The sequence below is a fragment of the Erinaceus europaeus genome, chromosome 3 (assembly GCF_950295315.1).
Source record: "Erinaceus europaeus chromosome 3, mEriEur2.1, whole genome shotgun sequence".
Classification (NCBI taxonomy): domain Eukaryota; kingdom Metazoa; phylum Chordata; class Mammalia; order Eulipotyphla; family Erinaceidae; genus Erinaceus; species Erinaceus europaeus.
Window position 1 is genome coordinate 45,346,949 of NC_080164.1, and position 20,745 is coordinate 45,367,693.

Sequence of the window (20,745 nt, forward strand, 5' to 3'; positions counted from 1 at the left end):
AGAGTGCATATACCCCTTCAAATCAGTGATATTATTATGTCTTTCAGGTATATGCCTAGGAGTGGAATTGCTGGATCATATGGCATTGGCATTTGTATTTGTTTAAGGATTCTCCATACTGTTCTCCATAATGGCTGCACCAATATGCACCCCCACCAGCAATGTAGAGTTCCTCTCTCTCCACATCTGCTGCAACACTTACCTTCTCTGTTTTATTTAAAGAGCCCATTCTCACACATGTCAGGTTTTGATCTGCATTTCTCTAATGATGACTAAACTGGGGGATTTCCACACATCTGTGGGCCATGTGCATCTCTTCTTTAGAGAACCATCCGTTCGTATCTTCTGCCCACTTTTTTACTGGGTTCTTTTTTCTTCTTTGTTGAGCTGTATTACTTTGGTGTAAGCATTTTAGAAGTGGCTTTCTAGTCTGACTGTTCCTCAGCAGACTAAACTGTTACCACCTGGTCCTCAATAAATTCACACCTAGATAAAGGCCCAAGAGAAATGAACACATATATCCATCTGACAAATTTATCATTGTTCCCAGGCTGCCTTTACAATCAGAGAGGGACAGAGGAGAGACACCACAGAACCAGAGCTTTCCCTGACTCCGTACCTTGTCCCCTACTCTTCTGTGATGCCAGGGCTCAAACCTGGTACTCCTCAAACCAGCTACTCCTCCACCTGGTGAACTCTTGATCCAAAATATTTCTTTTTTTTAATATTAATTTATTCCCTTTTGTTATCCTTGTTTTATTGTTGTTATTGATGTCGTTGTTGTTGGATAGGACAGAGAGAAATGGAGAGAGGAGGGGAAGACAGAGAGGGGGAGAGAAAGATAGACACCTGCACACCTGCTTCACCGACTGTGAAGCGACTCCCCTGCAGGTGGGGAGCTGTGGGCTCAAACTGGGATCTTTACGTGGGTCCTTGCACGTTGCACCACGTGCGCTTAACCCGCTGCGCTACCACCCAACTCCCAATCCAAAATATTTCTTAAGGATAACTCCTCCTTAAGAGAAACTCTACTGTCAGATGTTAAGGAACAACTGGGCTTTAAACATTTTTTTTTTTTTTTTTACTTATAGGAAGAAATCAAGAGGTAAAGAGGAGCTAGAAAGGGAGATAGAGAGACCCCTGCAGCACTGCTTCACTGCTTGCCCCTGTAGGTAGGCATAGGGGGCTTGAACCCAGGTCCTTGCACATGGTAACATGTGCTCAACATGGTGCACCACTGCCTGACCCCACAACTGTAGCTTTTAAAAAAGATTTATTTCTTTTACTTATTATTGGAGACAGAAACAGAGGGGATGAGATAGAGGGGGAGAGAGACACTTGTAGCCCTGCTTCACCACACATGAAGCTTTCCCCCTGCAGGTGGGGGCCAGGGGATTGAACCTAGTGCCTTGGCCACTGTAACATGAGCGCTTAACCAGGTGCACCCTCACCTGCCCCCTAAAAGATGTATTTCTTTAATAAGGGAGGGGAGAGAGAGAAAGAGAGAGAAAGAGATAGTGAGGACCATCACTCTGGCACATTTGTCCTTGAATATCAAACTCAGGACCCCACACTTGCATTGCCCTTTGCTTTACCTATGTGTCACCTTCTGGACCATTGTGGCTTCCCCCCTCCTCTAATTTATTAACAAAAGGGAAAGAGAGAGAACCAGAGCATCACTGTAGCACATGTGCTGCTGGGGAAGGAACACTGGACCTCTCCTTGTTAAGTCCAGCACTCTAGACACTACACAACCATATGAAAAGCACACACACACTATTTAGGATAGAGGCAGAAATTGAGAGGGGAGACGAAAATAGGAGCACAGAGAGACACTTGCAGCATTGTTTCACCACTTGTGAAGCTCCCAGGGGACTGGGGGCTTGAACCAGGTCCTTGCACACTATGATGTGTGTGTTCTATTAGGTGTGCCCATGCCCCTCCCTCCCCTGTCCAAACCTCGCCCCTGCTTTTATTTTTAATTAATTAATTAATTAACTTTTACTTCCAGGATTATTACTGGGGCTTGGTGCCTGCACTATGAATCCACTGGACTTGGAGGCTTTTTTTTTTTTTCACTTTTGCTGCCCTTGTTTATCGTTGTTATGGCCCGCTATGTTCCACCGCTGGGGACGACCCGAACTGCCCCTGCGGCTCCAGACAGACTATGACCCACATAGTCAACGACTGCCACCTCTCCAGATTCAAAGGAGGTCTCGAAACTTTACATCAGGCTCAACCTGACGCTGTTGACTGGCTACGGAAGAAGGGCAAACGCTAGAAGAATCGTTGTTATTATTATTGTCATTGTTGTTGGATAGGACAGAGAGAAATCGAGGAGGAGGGGAAGCCAGAGAAGGGGAGAGGAGAGACCCCTGCAGACCTGCTTCACCGCTTGTGAAGCGAACCCCCTGCAGGTGGGGAGCAGGGGGCTAGAACTGGGGTCTTTACTCCAGTCCTCGCACTTTGTGCAATGTGAGCTTAACCCGCTGCGCTACCGTCCTACCACCCCACCTCATCCCCACCTTTTAAAGTGGTGCTAATAATTTAATGAACTTCATCTATCCATCACCCCCAGCTCTTAACACTTTTTGATATTTTGCCCATCTTGCCTTCGTGTAAAAGAAATTCTTCGGGGAGTCGGGCTGTAGCGCAGCGGGTTAAGCGCAGGTGGCGCTAAGCACAAGGACCCGCATAAGGATCCTGGTTCAAGCCCTGGCTCCCCACCTGCAGGGGTGTCGCTTCACAAGCGGTGAAACAGGTCTGCAGGTGTCTATCCTTCTCTCCCTCTCTCTGTCTTCCCCTCCTCTCTCCATTTCTCTCTGTCCTATCCAACAACAATGACAATAATAACTACAACAATAAAACAACAAGGGCAACAAAAGGGAATAAATAAATAAAAATAAATATTAAAAATATATATTTAAAAAAAAAAAGAAATTCTTCGGTAGCACAGCGGGTTAAGCACAAGTGGCGCGAAGCTCAACGACAGGCATAAGGATCCCGGTTCAAGCCCCCGGCTCTCCACCTGCAGGGAAGTCGCTTCACAGTCGGTGAAGCAGGTCTGCAGGTGTCTCTCCTTCTCTCCTCTCCTTCTCTCCCCTTTCTTTCTCTCCCCTTACTTTCTCTCCCCTTTCTTTCTCTCTTCCTCTCTGTCTTCCCCTCCTCTCTCCATTTCTCTCTGTCCTATCCAACAACGAAGACATAAATAACAGCAATGATAACTACAACAACAACAACAAAAAAAAAGGGCAACAAAAGGGAAAATAAAACTTAAAAAAGAAAAGATTCTTCATCTGGGTTACTTTTTATTTAATTATTATTATTTTTTTAATAAAGATGCTTTGGTCAAAGCAAGACAATACAAGCTTAGCTTCCTGTTCTTTTTCCAGTGTTGGGAATTCAGGGAGAGGGGTGGAGCGAAGGAATCCCCACCGCCGTAATTGTGGGGGGTGGACAGAGGGTGGGGGCAGAAGGGCTGGTTCAGTGTGTAGGAGGCGGGCGCGGGGCGGAGTCCGCTCTGAGCCAGGCTGTGAGCTGCTAGAGCGCGGTGTCCGACACCGGGTCCTGCGGCGCCCCCTCGCGGGAGTAGAACTCTTCGATCACGCTCTGCGGGATGCGCTTCAGCATCTCCTTGGGGAAGATGCGCAGCAGCTTCCAGCCCAGATCCAGAGACTCGAACACCGAGCGGTTCTCATAGGGGCCTGGGGGCACAGTTGGACGTCAGGGGAGAGGTGGCGGGGTGGGCAGGGAGGTTCCTTCCCGACCCACCCCGCTGCTGCGCTCACCCTGATTGATGAAGTTCTTCTCGAATTTCTGCAGGAATTCCAGGTACAACAAGTCCTCCGAGGTGAGCGCCTCCTCGCCCACCACCGCCTTCATGGCCTGCACGTCCTTCCCGATGGCGTAGCAAGCGTACTGGGCAGAGAGCGGGGGCGGGGGTGGGGGGGGGGGCGTGGGCACGGCTTCAGTGTTCCCTCCCCCACTGCCCCCCCAAGCTCTCACCCCCTGTTTGTGGGAGGAATTTTGTTTTAATTGGGGGAATTAGTGGTTTACAGTAAATACAATTGTTGGCACAGGTGTAAAATTTCTCAATTTTCTGCAAAAACATTCTCACCCTCAGTAGGTCCTCATCCACCATCATGCAACATGGCCTGAAGCCGCGGCTGTGGCCACCACCACCACCACCCATTCATCTCCCGCTCCCCCACCCCCACGCCCAGAGCCTTTTACTTTGGTGCAATACACCAAACTCAGTCCAAATTCTGCTTTGTGGCAGGCGAGAATTCTACCACTGAACCACCAATGGCAAATTCTGCTTTGTGTTTTCCCTCTCTGTTCATATTTCTCAACTTCTGTCTCATCCTTCTCTTTCTGACTTCTCTCACTCAACATGTTTTCTTCAAGCTCCATCCAAGATGAAGTGAAGCTGAATTCATCGTTTTTAATAGCTGGGTAGTGGTCCATTGTGTATACAGACCACAACTTTCTCAATGTGGAAGGACATTTTGCCAGGAGAAAAGTTTATAGTACAGATGGGAGCTTGAACCTCCAGCCTCTAATCAGCTTCCCGACCAGTGCCTGAGCCCTCTCCTTCTTACCAGCTGGTTGGAGACATCTCCGTGGTCCTTTCTGGTCATGCCCTCCCCGATGGCTGACTTCATCAGCCGAGACAAGGAAGGGAGCACGTTGATGGGGGGGTAGATCTAGGGAAAGGAGAGGGAGAGAGTAGCAACCTTCCTGTCTCTCCTTTTCCCTTTCCCTCCTGCATCCTCCTAGAGAGCCCCCCTCCTCTGTCTCCTACACATTCTAGGGCTTGGGTAGCAGGTGTCTGCACATGTCCTAGAGGAGGGAGGTGACACGACATTAGTTCATGGGCCTGGAGACAGCATAGTGGTTACGCAAAGGACTATTGTGTCTGAGGCTCTGAGGTCTCTGGTTTCTGACACCACCATATGCCAGAGTGAGCAGTGCTCTGGGCTCTCTTTCTCTAAAAGAAATAAATCCGGGGGCTGATTGAGTGCATATGTTACAATGCATGAGGACCCAGGCTCAAGCCCCGAGTCCTGACCTGCCGGAGGGGAAAGCTTCATAAATGGTTAAGCAGGGCTGCAGCTGTCTCTCTGTCTCTCTCCCTATCTCCCCCTTCTTCTCAATTTCTGGCTGTATCTATCCAATAAATATATAAAGATGATAAAAAAAAAAATAGAGGGGAGTCGGGCGGTAGCGCAGTGGGTTAAGCGCAGATGGCACAAAGTACAAGGACCTGTGTAAGGATCCCGGTTCGAGTTCCCTGGCTTCCTACCTGCAGGGGAGTTGCTTCACAGGTGGTGAAGCAGGTGTGCAGGTGTCTCTCTTTCTCTCCCCCTCTCTGTCTTCCCCTCCTCTGTCCATTTCTCTCTGTCCTATCTAACAACAACATCAATAACAACAATAACTACAACAACAATTAAAAAAAGGGAAAATAAATAAATAAATATATAAAATGAAGAGAGAAATAAATCCAGAGAAAGGAGATTGAAATGAAGGGAGGGAAAAAGACTGCTTGAAAAAGAAAAAACCAAAAACACAGAGGGATTGGGGAGATAGTACAGTGGTTATGCAAAAAGACTTATACTACGATTTCAATGTCCCAAGCTCACCCCCCCATACCACTATAAACTAGAGGTGAGCAATAAGTGCTCTGACATCTCTCTCTCTGATAAAATATATTTTAAAAAATAAACCAGAGACAGCATCACCCAGCCTGACTGTTGGTGGTGCCAGGGATGAAATCTGGAACCTCTCAGGAAGTGGAAGGGCCAGGTATTACCTGTCTGTTATGCAGCTGTCTATCCACGTAGATCTGTCCCTCTGTGATGAAGCCTGTCAGGTCCGGGATGGGATGGGTGATATCTACAAAGGAAGGTCCTGGCCTTAGTGTGGATGGGACCCAGATGTCTACTCACTCAGGGCCGCCTCCTGGGGGTGGTAGGGTGGATGGGAGTGAGGAGAGGGCTGGTTCCGCACCCAGAAGGAACAGAACCACCCAGTCTGTGCAGAGACACACAAGTGCCTGCATTGCCCAGGTGTGAAGGGGGTGCTGCCAGCAGAGGGTGCCGTGAGAGGCTCACCATCATTAGGCATGGTGAGGATGGGGATCTGGGTGATGGAGCCGCCCCGACCCTCCACTCGGCCTGCACGCTCGTAGATGGTGGCCAGGTCTGTGTACATGTACCCAGGGAAGCCTCGGCGCCCAGGCACCTCTTCTCTGGCAGCTGAGACCTGCAATACCCATGGGCACAGAGATGAGGAAAGGGGTGAGAGGGAGGCTCAGCACCTGTGTGAAAAATGTGGGGCCAGGAAGTGAGATGACACTGAGCTCAGCCACCTTACCTCTCTCAAGGCCTCTGCGTAGGAGCTCATGTCAGTCAATATGACCAGCACGTGCTTCTCACATTGGTAGGCGAGGAACTCAGCCGTAGTCAGCGCCAGGCGTGGAGTGATGATCCGCTCAATTCTGGGGGTACAGTCAGTGTTTAGAGCCCACAGGCCTGGGCTGGCTGGAAGGTGAGCTGGCAGATGTCTAAGTACATACAACCCATCCCTGCACCTTGAGTCCGATTAAAGCTGCAGTTCCCGGGGTGCACAACTGCCTCCCTTCTTGGAAATGGGGACAGATACTGAGGCAGGCAGCCCTGTGACAGCCAGGTCGTTGGGGCAGGGAGTGTCTTATACAGAGGCCCTGCCCTCATGGCAGAAGTGATGGACGAGGCACAGCTGAGTGGGGCTGAATGAAGCTTCCGCTTTAGCTCTCTGTTCTCCCCTAGGACTCCCCAACTCAAGCCAGCTAGGGCTCTCTCACTCTGTGTCCTCAGGATCCTTGTCACTGCTGCCCAGAACACTAGCTTGCCTGCCTCAGTAGCTCCTCTCCATTGAACAACCCTTCTCCAGCCCCCAGAGCTTCTAGTTCCTGGGCTCTGTGCCTCTGATTATGAGACTGATGCACTGCCTAGTGCACTAAGAGGGCCACTGGCTCTGTGCCTCTGTGTATGTGCTCTCTCTCTCTCTCTTTTTGGTGCGGGGGTGGGGAGATAGGGAGTCTTTCCTTTAGAGATGTCATTGCATCCTCCAGAATTCACTTGCTTAATTTTTGGAGTGGCCTCAATACCCAGGACAATCTTTTAGAATTTCCCATCCACCTGACCCCAAATTTAAATCATCATTTTCTTAAACTTTTAAAATAGCAATTTTTTCCCATTCTCTAAAATAGCAGTTTTGCAGCCTGGGAGGTCTTGAAGTACATGAGCCATTGGGCTGTTAAGTCTAAGGTCCAGGGTTTGTTCCCCGGCACTGCAAGTGCCAAAGTGATGCTCTGCCTCTCCCTCCTCCTCCTGCGAGAATTCTCCTTCACCTTCACCTCCTCTTTGCCTGCTCTCTTCATGAATAGACAAATTTTTAATTATAAATAAAATAGCAGTTTGCAGAAGTTGCAGAAAAAGAAATTAGGCCACCATGTGGATAAACTGGAACTCTGTTGATGGAAACACAAACTAGTGCAGTCTCCCCGCTCCCCTTGAGTTATCGACGGGGCTTGGTACTTGCACTACGAATTCACTGCTCCTATGGCCATTTTTTTTTTTTTTTGATAGGACAGAAAGAAATTGAGTGGAGAGGGGAAGATAGAGAGGAAGAGAGAAAGATAGATACCTGCAGTATTGTTTCACCACTTGTGAAGTGACCCCCACCCTTGCAGGTGGGGAGCCAGGGGCTCGAACTGGGATCCTTGAGTGGTCCTTACACTTTATACTATCTGTGCTTAACCCATTTTGTAAATCAGTATGGAAGGGGATAGGTGGCGATACAACCAGTAGAGTGCACACATTACAGTGCACAGGACCTGGGTTCAAACACCTAGTCCCCACCTGCATCAAGGAAGCTTCACAAGTGGTAAAACAGTGCTGCAGGTTTCTTTTTCTCTCTTTGTTTCTTCCTTTCTTGGCTCCCTTTCTTCCTTTCTTTCTTTCTTTCTTTCTTTCCCTCCAGGGTTTTCATTGGGGCTCAGTGCCTGCCCTACACACCCACTGCTCCTGTGGCCATTTTTTTCTTTTCTATTTTTTGGATAGTACAGAGAAAAATTGATAGAGGAGAGGAAGATAGAGAGAGAGAGAGAAAAATAGACCCCCGAAGACCTGCTTCACCACTTGTGAAGCGACCCCCCTCCGGATGGGGAGCTGGAAACTTGAACTGGGCTTCTAGTGCGGGTTCTTGAGCGTAGTACTATTCTCTCTTCATCTCTATCTCCCTCTTCTCTTACGAGTTTCTCCCTGTCTCTATATCGAAAAAAAAATCAGTATAATGGAGAGTTCTTAAATAAGAATGGAAATGCCGGGAGTCGGGCTGTAGCGCAGCGGGTTAAGCGCAGGTGGCGCAAAGTACAAGGACCGGCATAAGGATCCCGGTTCGAACCCCGGCTCCCCACCTGCAGGGGAGTCGCTTCACAGGTGGTGAAGCAGGTGTGCAGGTGTCTATCTTTCTCTCCTGCTCTCTGTCTTCCCCTCCTCTCTCCATTTCTCTCTGTCCTATCCAACAATGACAACAACAATAAAACAACAAGGGCAACAAAAGGGAATAAATAAATAAAATAAATATTAAAAAAAAAGAATCTTTAAAAAAAAAGAGAGAATGGAAATGCCTTATAATCCCGAAATACCACTCCTAGGCATATGTTCAAGGGATATGAGAATATTCATAAGGATGTATGCACCTCCCCAGCTACATTATTCACAATAGCCAAAATATGGAATCAACCTAAACATTCATTAGCAGATGACAGAATAAAGAAGCCGTAAGGTGGTCTGGAGGTGGTGTAGTGGTTAAAGCATTGAACTGTTAAGCATGAGGTCCCAAGTTCAATCTCTGGCAGCACATGTACCAAAGTGACGTCTGGTTCTTTCTCCTCTCTTTCTCATGAATAAATAAATAAAATCTTTTTTAAAAAAGTTGTAGGTTAAAACTCAGTGGAATAGTAGTCTGTAGTTAAAAATGATATTGTATCATTTGAAGCAAAATGGATGGAACTGTAAATGATTATACTGAGTGAAATGAGACATGAGAAATAGCTACTAGACTGGTCTGGGAGGTGGCGCAGTGAATAAAGCACTGGACCCTAAAGCATGAGGTCCTGAGTTCAGTCCCCAGCAGCACATGTACCAGTGTGATGTCTGGTTCTTTCTCTCTCTCCTCCTGTCTTTCTCATGAATAAATAAATAAAATCTTAAAAAAAAATAGCCACTGGGTTTTTTTTTTTCTCATTTGTGGGCTATAAGTAATTAAAGCAAATGAGATTGGAACAAAAAATAGTAGCCAAAGTATCTCTCATAGTTTATGAGCACTATGGTGTGATGGGGCTCGGTGTCTGAAAGACTCTGGTGATGGATGAGGTGAATTATGCACAGAGAGAGAAAGAAGGAGGGTGGGAGAAAAAGAGAGACAGAGAGAGAGACTTATGAATCTATACCCCTGAAAAACACTCTTAAATCACTAACAACAAAAATCATAAAATAAAATAGCAATTTTGTAAGAGAAAGGTTTAGGACAGTGTCTTTTTAGTGGTGACTATGTAGGTGTGATGAAAGGTGTGTGGGGAATTGGATGGTAGTACAGTAGGTTAAGTGCAGGTGGCTCGAAGCACAAAGACCATTGTAAAGATCCCGGTTTAAGCCCCTGGCTCCTCACCTGCAGGGGAGTCACTTCACAAGCGATGAAGCAGGTCTGCAGGTGTCTATCATTCCCACCCTCTCCCTGTCTTCCCCTCCTATCTCCATTTCTCTCTGTCCTATCCAACAACAACGACATCAATAACAACAATAAAACAACAAGGGCAACAAAAGGGAATAAATGCTAAAAACAAAGGAAAGAAAGGAAAGAAAGGTGTATGTGAGGGGGTGCAGGGTGACAGCAGAATCATGGTCCAGCTTCTCTGTCTCTCTTGTGAGCTAAACTCAGCCCTTATCCAGCCTCAGTTTCCCTGCACAATGAGGGGCTGTTCTCCCAGCTCATGCCTGTCATTCTGAAGGTGTCCTTGAGCCCTGACAGTCTGGTTCTTGGGCAGGGACAAGGACAGTATCAGGGAGGGCTCACGTGGGGTCATTGGCCAGGTTCAGGAAGAGGCAGACGTTTCCCATGGTGCCATTCTGCTCGAAGTCAGATTTGAAGAACCTGGCTGTCTCCATGTTCACCTGTGCACAGTAGAGAAGGCTGGAGGTGGCGTTCCGGGACCTCAGCCCAGGGACTCTGGTTCCTCCCATTGCTTTTCAGTCAAGTCTACTGACTGGCTGTCAGTCACTGAGGGTGGAGGCACCCTGGTTACCGAGCACCCGTAGGGATTGAGAACCCAGGGCTGTGGAGCCAGATGGTGGTGCACCTGGTTAAGCGCAACACTACAGTGCCCAAGGATCTGAGTTCAAGCCCCTGGTTCCCACCTGCAGGGGAAAAGCTTCACAAATGTTGAAGCAGGGCTGCAGGTATCTTTCTGTCTCTCTCCCTCTATATCTCCCCCAACCCTCTCAATTTCTATCTTTACCCAATAGTAAATAATAAAATTTAAAAAAACATTAAAAAAAAAAAGAACCCAGGGCTGGGCTTACTGCCCAGTCTCATGGAGGACTCCGCAGAGTACCAGAGGGAAGTGCAGACTTCTTCCTAGTGCCATGCCTGCTCTGCCTATGGGTCTTCTGCCTCCCCTTCCCTAAACTGGCCAGTCTCCCTAAATTCCCAGGCTCCCCCTTCCTCCAGGCCACACTGGACTCATCTTGCAACTATCATGGCCTTTGTGATGCTGGAGGGACACATGGTCCTAGTCCTGAGTCCCCCCTCACCACCACCACCACTTAGCCTTGCTTTTGCTTCCACCACCAGGCTGGGCCCTGTCAGTGGGTGTGGGAGGGGGGGCAAGGCTACCTGCCCACTGAGCTCAGGACTCGCCAGTACCTCCCCAGTCCCCCTTACCCCCATAGCTGCAAAGACGATGGCGAAGTTGTCATCATGGTAATCCAGCACAGCCTTTGACTTCTTCACCAGCCCAGCCTGACGGCAGATCTGGGCAGCAATCTGGGGGTGGGGGAGTAGTGGGGAGGCAAGATGTCAGAGCCCATCCCGCTGAGCACCACTAAGGAGAACAGACAGAGCAATCCCCAGTCCCTCTTCCAGCAGGAGGCTAGAAAGTGAAAGGGTGGCTCAGAGCCTACAGCCTCATTGGTGGTGGTGGGGGTACCCCATGAGGAATTGAAGGGCCAGGGTACCCATTACAAGGGCAGGAGGACAAGCAGCAGAGAACAGCTGCCTCAACACTAGATTGGGGTAGTTTGGCTTCTCCAACTGCAGAGCCCCACCCTTTGCTTTCCTGCAGCCTGTCAGGGCTGGAGGGGGGATCTGGGCATACAGATGCCCCAGACTTCTAAGATCTTCCATGCATGTGCTGGGGGCACATCTGGGGGTGGTCAGGAAGGGCATGGTCAAGGGGAGTATTTAGCAATAGAAAGCCTGTCCCTTCTGGGAACACAGTATAATGGTTCTGCAAAAGACTTTCATGCCTGAGGCTCTGAGGTCCTAGGTTCAATCCCCAACACCACCATAAGCCAGAGCTGAACAATGCTCTGGTCTCTCTACCTGTGTCTTTCTTTCTTATTGCAATAAATTCAGATATATTCATAGCAGCTATTGAATCCTGGTGGCAAGGGTAGGCAGGGATGGCCATGGGCTGGCAGGAGGGATCCCCTGGGTTCAGGGTCAGTATAAAGAGCAGTGGATGGTCATGGAGCCAACAGTAATGCATCAGGTTAAGCGCACATAGTATGACGCGCAAAGACCCACACAAAGATCCTGGTTCGGGCCCCCGGCTCCCCACCTGCAGGGGTGGGGGTCGTTTCAAAAGCAGTGAAGCAGGTCTGCAAGTGTCCATCTTTCTTTCCCCCTCTCTGACTTCCCCATCTCTCTCAGTTCCTCTCCGTCCTATCGTATAAAAGAAAATGGAAAAAATGGCCTCTAGGAACGTAGGTGAGTGGGACTTTTAGCCCTGGGCTGCCACTAGGTTCTCTCCTGAGCCAGTGAGTGCTGCTCACTCACACAAACTTGAAGACCTGGGGACACTGGAGGGACCACTGCAGCTCTGAGTCCCCAGGCTGTCAGAGGAGAGCTGCCAGACTTGACGTTGGTGACCCCAGTTCAAGTCTCCCGCCTGCTTGGCCATGACCTGAAAGTCCCTCCTTACTGGCCCACCGGCACCCCTGGTTAGACCCTTAGCCCCCGAATCCCCAAAGGCCTCACCTCATTGTGGGGGAGCCCTGCAGCTGAGAATATGGGGATCTTCTGGCCACGAGCAATGCTGTTCATGACATCAATGGGAGAGATGCCCGTCTGGATCATCTCTTCTGGGTAGATGCGGTCGTGAGGGTTGATGGGCTGGCCTGGGTTGGGGGTGGTGAGGGAGATGTGTACCCAGGTTCCAGGGATCAAGTCCATCCACACACCCCCACCCCTGTCCTGCTATGGCCTTGGAGCAGCACTCATTAGGGGCTTTCTGCAGTGGAGGAAATATTCTAACCGTGGGAATTCAACCACACAGGCTACTAGGCCCTGCAGTATGGTTTGGAGATGAAATTTTGTGCATTTGAGTAGCTGCAGACCCAGCCCAGGGCTTCCTTGGGCTATGTGACATGGGCCAGCACTGTCTCCACTCAACCACCATGTCAGAGGACTCTGGGCGGACTCCTGCTTAAACAGGCCTGGAAAGGGCAGACGTTCCAGCCAACCCTTAGGGTCACAGGTAGGGGACTGGAAGAGAAGAGAGTCCTGCTTCTGGGGCCTGCCTGAGCTCTACGAAGAGATGTATACTCCCAGAGGGTTAAAGAATAGGAAAGCTGGGAGTTAGGCGGTAGTGCAGCAGGTTGAGTGCAGAGCGCAAGGACCGGCTTAAGGATCCTGGTTTGAGCCTCTGGCTCCCTACCTGCAGGGGAGTCGCTTCACAGGCAGTGAAGCAGGTCTGCAGGTGTCTATCTTTCTCTCCCCCCTCTGTCTTCCCCTCCTCTATCCATTTCTCCCTGTCCTGTCCAACAATAACAACAATAATAATAACTACAACAACAATGAAAAATAACAAGGGCAACAAAAGGGAAAATAAATATTTTTTTAAAATTATAAAATCATATTAAAAAAAGAATAGGAAAGCTATCAGGGAAGGAAATGGCATATGGAGTTCTGGTGGTGGGAATTGTGTGGAATTGTACCCCTCCTATCCTATGGTCTTCTCAGTGTTTCCATTTTATAAATAAAAAATAAAATAAAATAAGGAACTGGTGTAAAATGCTGGTGGATAGGGCCAGGCGGTGGTGCACCCTATTGAGCACACATGTTACTACACAGAAGAAATGGGCTTCAATCTTCTGGTCCCCACATCCTGGAGGAAGATGAGTCAGTGCTGCAGGTGTCCCTCTTTCTCCTTCCCCTCTCTTTTTTATTTATTAGTGAGAAAGATAGGAGGAGGAAGAGGAAGAACCAGACATCACTTTGGTACATGTGCTGCTGCAGATGGAACTTCGGACCCCATGCTTGAGAGTCCAATGCTTTATCCACTGCACCATCTCCTAGACCACTTTCTTTCTTTTTTTTTAAAATGCTTTTTAATATTTATTTATTTATTTATTGCCTTTTGTTGCCCTTGTTGTTTTATTGTTGTAGTTATTATTGTTGTCGTTGGATAGGACAGAGAGAAATGGAGAGAGGAGGGGAAGACAGAGGGGGAGGAAAAATAGACACCTGCTGACCTGCTTCACCGCTTGGGGGTGAAGCAGGTGGGGAGCCAGGGACTCCAACCGGGATCCTTATGCCGGTCGGTCCTTGCGCTTTGTGCCACGTGAGCTTAAACCGCTGCGCTACCGCCCGACTCCCCAGCCTGGACCACTCTCTTTCCCTCTCTATCACCTCCCTCAGTTTTCCTCTGTCCTATCAAAATAGAATAAATAAAAGATAAAATTTAACAAAAGAAAATTAAAAAATAAAAGGGTGGGTAGCCAGTATGTCAGGCTCTGTGGTAGATTTGGGGTCAGAGAGGCCTTTGCTGCTCCACTTCACATGGATTCTTTCCTGGGAGGGAACTCTGGCGGGTGTGTGTGGAACAGAACCCTCTAGGGTGAGGTGGCAGAAGTAGGACAGATAGTGTGTATGTGGGTCCAAGAAGCTATACAGAGCCCCCATCACTCACCATTGATGTCTAGGAAGTCTTCCGCCATGACCGCTGGCCCCTTGTCAATAGGTTTGCCAGAGCCATTGAAGATCCGACCTGGGGTAGATAAGGGTGTTAGAAAACTGGAGGAGCCAATGTCTCTGATGCCATCCCCCCAGCAGCACCCCCACAAGCTGAGTTCCCTTGCTTCTCCCCCCTAATGGCCCCCAGAGAGCTAGCAACAGTGCTTTGTCTTGGGGAGGGGGGGAACTTACCTCCAGGGAAAGAAATTTTATAAATAAGATCTTGGCCCAAGTCAAGGAGGCACTAATGTGTGTCAGGGCTGGAAAGGGGAGAGAACCAAAGGTGGCAGGCTTGGGGAGACACAGGGCGCGTGCAGTCCATTTCAGCCTGACTCCAAATAGATGGCTCCCCACTGTGCTTCTTGTTTATTTAGCCCCTCTTCCTTATTAAAAGAGCACCCCATGTGTGTTGGGGTGGGCGGGAGCCAAGGGCAGAAGGCACAACCCCTGATCACAGACCTAACTGGGCGGCAGACATGTGAATCGGCCTTTAAACAAAGCATTGAGCTAAGAGGGCCCGGTGGTGGTGCACCTGGATGAGCGCACACATTACCGTGCACAAGAGCTCAGGCTCAAACCCCCAGTCCCCACCTACAGAGGTAAAGCTGCACAAGGGGTGAAGAAGAGCTGCAGGTGCCCCCCCTTTTTCCATGCTTATCTCCTCCTTCCCTCTCAGTGTCTCTCTGCCCTGTCCGATACACAAACAAACAAAAAGATAAATAAAACAAAAGCTGTGTGCTCAGCACTCTGGGAAGCCAGGCTGGGAGGACAGATGGCACCCGCCATGGCACTCCCTGCGCCTCACCCAGCATGTCCTCTGACACTGGAGTCCGTAGGATATCCCCAGTGAACTCGCAGGTTGTCTTCTGGGCGTCGATCCCAGAGGTTCCTTCGAACACCTGTGGAGGTAGGTGGTTAGCTTCTCCAACGGGCAAGGCGCTCTCGGGGGCATAAAAGCTTAGGAGGCCATATGGGGACTTTGCAGTTCACTCATTTACCCCACTAGTGTCTTGTTAACATACCTGAACAATTGCCTTGGTTCCGGCCACCTCCAGCACCTGCCCGCTCCTCCGAGTCCCATCAGGGAGGGTGAAGTTGACGATCTCAGCATACTGGGCAAACTGGCAGAGGGGCGAGCAGCCCAGAGCACAGTGAGACCAGAGGTAGGTGTCCCGGTCCTTTCCCACCCTTCCTGATCCAGCCCCATTTTCCTGCTCTCCTCTTGGACTCAGACTGTCTTGGAAATGAGCTCAACGGGCTGGGAAGTGGGGAGTTTGAATTCTGTTGAGGAGGGAATATATATAGGTTAGATTAGGAGCACTGGCTGTAGACTAGGGACAGCAGGGGGAAGAACTGAAGTACTGATTCTGAGAAACCATGACTTTGTGGAAGTTATTCAATGACTCCAATACTTGTTTTTTTCTCATCTTTAAGATGGGAGTACTGTAGACCACAAACATAGCTCAGTGGTAGAACAGCTACCTTACATTGCAAAAGACCCTGGGCTCAGTCTCTGGCACTGCAGGGAAGAGCAGTGCTTTGGTTTCTTTCTTCTTTTTTTTAATCTTTATTTATTTTACTACTGTATAGAGACAGAAAGAAATAGAGAAGGGAGGGGGAGATAGAGGAAAGAGACAGAGAGACACCTACAGCCTTACTTCACCACTCGTGAAGCTTTCCCTCGGCAGGTGGGGACCATGGTCTTGAACCTGGGTCCTTGCGCACTGTAATGTGTGAACTTTACCAGGTGAACCACTGCTTGGCCTCTCAATGCTCTGGTTTCTTTCATTAAAAATTCTTTATGGGGGGTCGGGCGGTGGCGCAGTGGGTTAAGCGCATGTGGCGCAAAGCGCAGGGACCGGCGTAAGGATCCCGGTTAGAGCCCCCGGCTACCCACCAGCAGGGGAGTCGCTTCACAGGCGGTGAAGCAGGTCTGCAGGTGTCTATCTTTCTCTCCCCTTCTCTGTCTTCCCCTCCTCTCTCCATTTCTCTCTGTCCTATCCAACAACGAATTGTGTCAACAAGGGCAATAATAATAACCACAACGAAGCTACAACAAGGGCAACAAAAGGGGGGGAAAAATGGCCTCCAGGAGCGGTGGATTCATGGTGCAGGCACCCAGCCCAGCAATAACCCTGGAGGAGGAAAAAAAAAAAATCTTCATGGTGGTCTGACAGTAGCGCATCGGGTTAATTACACATGGCACGAAGCGCAAAGACCAGAGTAAGGATCCCAGTTCGAGGCCTCGGCTCCCCACCTGCAGGGGGGTTGCTTCATAAGTGGTGAAGAAGATTTGCAGGTGTCTGTCTTTCTCTCCCCCCCCTCGATTTTCTCTGTCTTATCCAACGACAATGACATCAATAACAACAACAATAATAAGCACAACAATAAAACAACCAGGGCAACAAAAAGGGAAAAACAGCCTCCAGGAGCACCAAGCCCCAGCAATAACCCTAGAGGAATGACTAAGTAAGTAAATAAATAAATATAAAATAAGATAAAAAAATTTTTTAATTTTGAAAAACATATTTACTTACTTCCAAGAAAGAGAGAACTAGGGCATCACTCTGGCACATGTGATGCGGGGATAGAACTCAGGACATCATGCTTGAGAGTTCAAGGCGCTATCCACTGTGCCACCTGACAGATCACACCTCATACTAATTCTCTTAAAATAAGAATAAGAGCCAGGGGGAGTCAGGCGGTAGTGCAGCGGGTTAAGTGCACGTGGCACAAAGCACAAGGACCAGCGTAAGGATCCCAGTTCAAGCCCCCTGGCTCCCCACCTGCAGGGGAGTCGCTTCACAGGCGGTGAAGCAGGTCTGAAGGTGTCTATCTTTCTCTCCTCCTCTCTGTCTTCCCCTCCTCTCTCCATTTCTCTCTGTCCTATCCAACAACAACGACAACAGTAATAACTACAATAATAAAACAACAAGGGCAACCAAAGGGAATAAATAAATAAAATTTTTTTAAAAATAAAATAAAAATAAAAATAAGAGCCAGGGAGACATTCCAACCTGTGAGAGCACCGCTGTGTATGCCTGAGGGCCCAGAGGCTTCAGGTCCAGTCCCCAGCACCACTTTATGCCAGAGCCTAATGGAGCACTGGTCCATTATTTCCCTTTCCTTCTTTTCCCTTCACTGGCCTTCTACTTCTCTCTCCAGTGTTCTCTTTCCTTTCTCACACATAATAAATAAAGAAAAGAATAAATAACAAAGTCAAATGGTTAAATAAAATGGGGATGATAATACCTACTTCATAGGACTTCTGTGAGTGAAGAAGTGAGATAACGTGAAATCATTAGCTGGAGCCCAGGGTCTTGTCACAACTATAAATTGTCGGAGCTGTTAGGACTTTGGAAAATGTCCTCTTTTCTACCCCCTAGAGACTAAAAGTGGACACACTGGCAAAGTGCTCTCCTTGGCTCCCAGGTGTCCCCAGTATTTTTTCTATTTATGCAGGTGGGATTGATTCACTTGTTGCCCTCTCGAACCTCAGAAATGAAGAGTGGGGCCAGGTGGTGGTGCACCTGGTTGAGCACACAGGTTGCAGTGTACAAGAACCCGAGTTCAAGCCCCCCAGTCCCCGCCTGCGGAGGGGGGAAGCTTCACAAGTGGTGAAGTAGTGCTGCAGGTGTCTCTCTGCCCCTCTTCCTCTCTCCCCACTCCTCTCAATTTCTCTCTGTCTCTATCCAATAAATAAAGATAATACAAATTAAAAAAAGAAAAACAAAACAAAAAGAAGAAAGGAATGAAGAGCCCAGCAATCACTTCTCCTTTTGGCTAAGATAAAGCACAGTATGTTCTTATCAATTTAAAAGGAATCTGGCTTCAGTCCCCGGCACCACCATAAGTCAGAGCTGAGCAGTTCTCTGGTATGATTAAATAAATACATAATAAACATCAAAAAAAAATAGAGTGGCTTGGGAGGTGGCAGAGTGGAAGATTTGCATGTATTAAGTCTTGAGTTTGACTCCAGCAGAGCATGTGTCAGACTGATGCTCTGGTTCCCTCTCTCTCTTGCTATCAATTGATAAATCATTTTCCCCCTCAAATTGAATATTTGATTATAGAAACATTTAGCAACAAGGGCAATAAAAGGAAATAAATAAATATTTTTAAAAAGAAACATTTAGAATTTCCACATGGCAAGGATATTATAAATGTGAACAAATAAAGAGTTCCCACAACTCAGTATGCACAAAGCCCATAAGTACAAATTGCACTGAGCAAGAAATGAAAAGCTAGGGGAGTCGGACACAGCAGTTAAGCACAGGAGGTGCAAAGCACAAGGACCAGCATAAGGATTCTGGTTCAAGCCCCCAGCTCCTCACCTACAGGGGGGTCGCTTCACAAGTGGTGAAGCAAATCTGCAGGTGTCTATCTTTCTCTCCCCCTCCTCTCTGCATTTCTCTCTGTCCTATCCAACAACAACGATATCAATGATAACTGTAACAATAAAACAACAAGGGCAACAAAAGGGAATAAATAAATAAATAAAAGTATTTTTTAAAAAGAAATGAAAAGCTAGTCAAAGAGTTACTCAACTCCCCCAGTCATCAGAGGAATGTAAATGAAGATAAGACAGTCCTAAATGTTCATCTGTTATATAGCCAAACTTTCAGAGGTGGCCTGATGATGTTGAGGGGTGAGTCCTCTTGTATATGGTTGGTAAGAATGGGAATTCTGGGGGCTAGGCAGTAGTTCAGTGGGTTAAGCGCACATGGCGCAAAGCACACGGACTGGCTAAGGATCCCGGTTCGAGCCCCCGCCTCCCCACCTGCAGGGGTGTTACTTTGCAAGCAGTGAAGCAGGTCTGCAGGTGTCTATCTTTTTCTCCTCTTCTCTGTCTTCCTGTCCTCTCTCGATTTCTCTCTGTCCTATCCAACAACAATGACAAAATGACAATAACAACAACAACAACAACAATGATAAACAAGGGTAACAAACGGAAAAAAATAGCCTCCAGGAGCACTGGATTCATAGTGCAGGCACCGAGCCCCAGTGATAACCCTGGAGACAAAAAAAAAAAAAAAAAAGAATGGGAATTCTAATGTTACTTGGCAAATAATATTGATCTAAATCATTATTAGCTTAAATCCAATTAAAAATATAGGGGCATTGTGTGGAAATGTGCCTCTCTTATCCTATAGTCTTGTCAATATTTCCATTTTGTAAATAAAAATTTAAAAAAATATATAGGGGCTGGGGAGACAGTGTAATGGTTATGCAAAAAAGACTTTTATGCCTGAGGCATCAAATATCTTAGATTCAATCCTAGTACAACCATAAGCCAGATCTGAGACTGCTCTGGTAAAAGATAAATAAATATTTTGAACTAACAATTCCACTCTAGGCGATATATTCTATAGCAACAAAGGCACCAAAATATATATTAGCAAAACCTGAAAATGCCTGTGTATCCACAATGGACACTTCCAATAAATCACAGCACATTCATGTTATAGCCTATTGTAATGTAGGAAAGCTGTCTCAGACTCCCCCAAATATCACCCTTTAGACCTTGTGGAGTGAGGGCCTAGGGAGCCCAGGGCTTATTGTGCTAAAATGCTCTAAGGTCAGACAAGAGGCGCCTCTGTCTTTGATTTCTCAGCCGCTAGAGGGAGCCCATGAGCAAGGACCACGGGGGTCTTAGAAACCGAGTTATTTCCCCAGCACTGGTCTGGTTTGTGGAGCTGATAGAAGATTTCTAACCTCAGGAGCAAAATTTCTGGACAAAGCAAAGGCCAGCAAAGGACCCAGGATAAGTCAGGCAATGGGCTTAATAAAAATGAGGTGATAAAAAGCAATCGTTTTAATAGGATTTTTATGTGTATGAGGGAGAATAAGAGAAAATAAGTGGAGAGAAGGTGACTCAGTGTGTGTCCCTGAAAGATGAAATTTCTGAAAATGAACTTAAAGTAGTAGAGAATGAAAAAAAAAGTAAGATTATAAGTCAAGAGGATTTTTTTTCACTGATTATTTGTTTCATGTATCTTTTTCTTTCTTGCTCATTTTTATTAGTAACAGAGTTTTACAAAATTAAAAAACTTCTTTTTCTCTCTCTTTACCAGAGCACTGCTCAGCTCTAGCTTATGGTGGTGCGGGGGGGGGGGGGGGGGGGGTATGAACCTGGGCCTTTGGAGCCTCAGGCATGAGAGATGCTTTGCATAACCATTATGCTATCTACTCCACCCCCAAATTAAAAGATTTCAAGTGGGTTGGGCAGTGGGTTAAGAGCACATAGTGTGAAGTGCAAAGATCGGCAATAAGGGTCCTGGTTTGAGCCCCCAGCTCCCTACCTGCAGGGGGGGTCATTTCACAAGTGGTGAAGCAGGTCTGCAGGTGTCTATCTTTCTCTCCTCCTCTCTGTCTTCCCCTTCTCTCTCCATTTATCTCTGTCCTATCCAACAACAATGACATCAGTAATAACTAATAACCACAATAATGATTTTAAAAAAA

General features: G+C 47.8%; 1 protein-coding gene across 1 annotated transcript in view; it reads right to left on the reverse strand.

The window, feature by feature from the left end:
• Positions 1-3,295: 3,295 nt before the first annotated feature.
• ATP6V1B1 (ATPase H+ transporting V1 subunit B1) overlaps positions 3,296-20,745 on the reverse strand; it is a 31,087-nt gene continuing 13,637 nt past the window's right edge. The window contains exons 3-14 of the mRNA XM_007523670.3: positions 15,306-15,404; positions 15,089-15,182; positions 14,240-14,317; positions 12,307-12,446; positions 10,990-11,091; positions 10,123-10,220; positions 6,376-6,499; positions 6,114-6,264; positions 5,813-5,895; positions 4,602-4,706; positions 3,789-3,918; positions 3,296-3,704 (exon numbers count right to left, since the gene is read on the reverse strand). Coding sequence (XP_007523732.2) covers positions 3,541-3,704; positions 3,789-3,918; positions 4,602-4,706; positions 5,813-5,895; positions 6,114-6,264; positions 6,376-6,499; positions 10,123-10,220; positions 10,990-11,091; positions 12,307-12,446; positions 14,240-14,317; positions 15,089-15,182; positions 15,306-15,404 — 1,368 coding nt within the window. The 3' untranslated portion in view covers positions 3,296-3,540. The remainder of the gene's footprint in view (positions 3,705-3,788; positions 3,919-4,601; positions 4,707-5,812; positions 5,896-6,113; positions 6,265-6,375; positions 6,500-10,122; positions 10,221-10,989; positions 11,092-12,306; positions 12,447-14,239; positions 14,318-15,088; positions 15,183-15,305; positions 15,405-20,745) is intronic.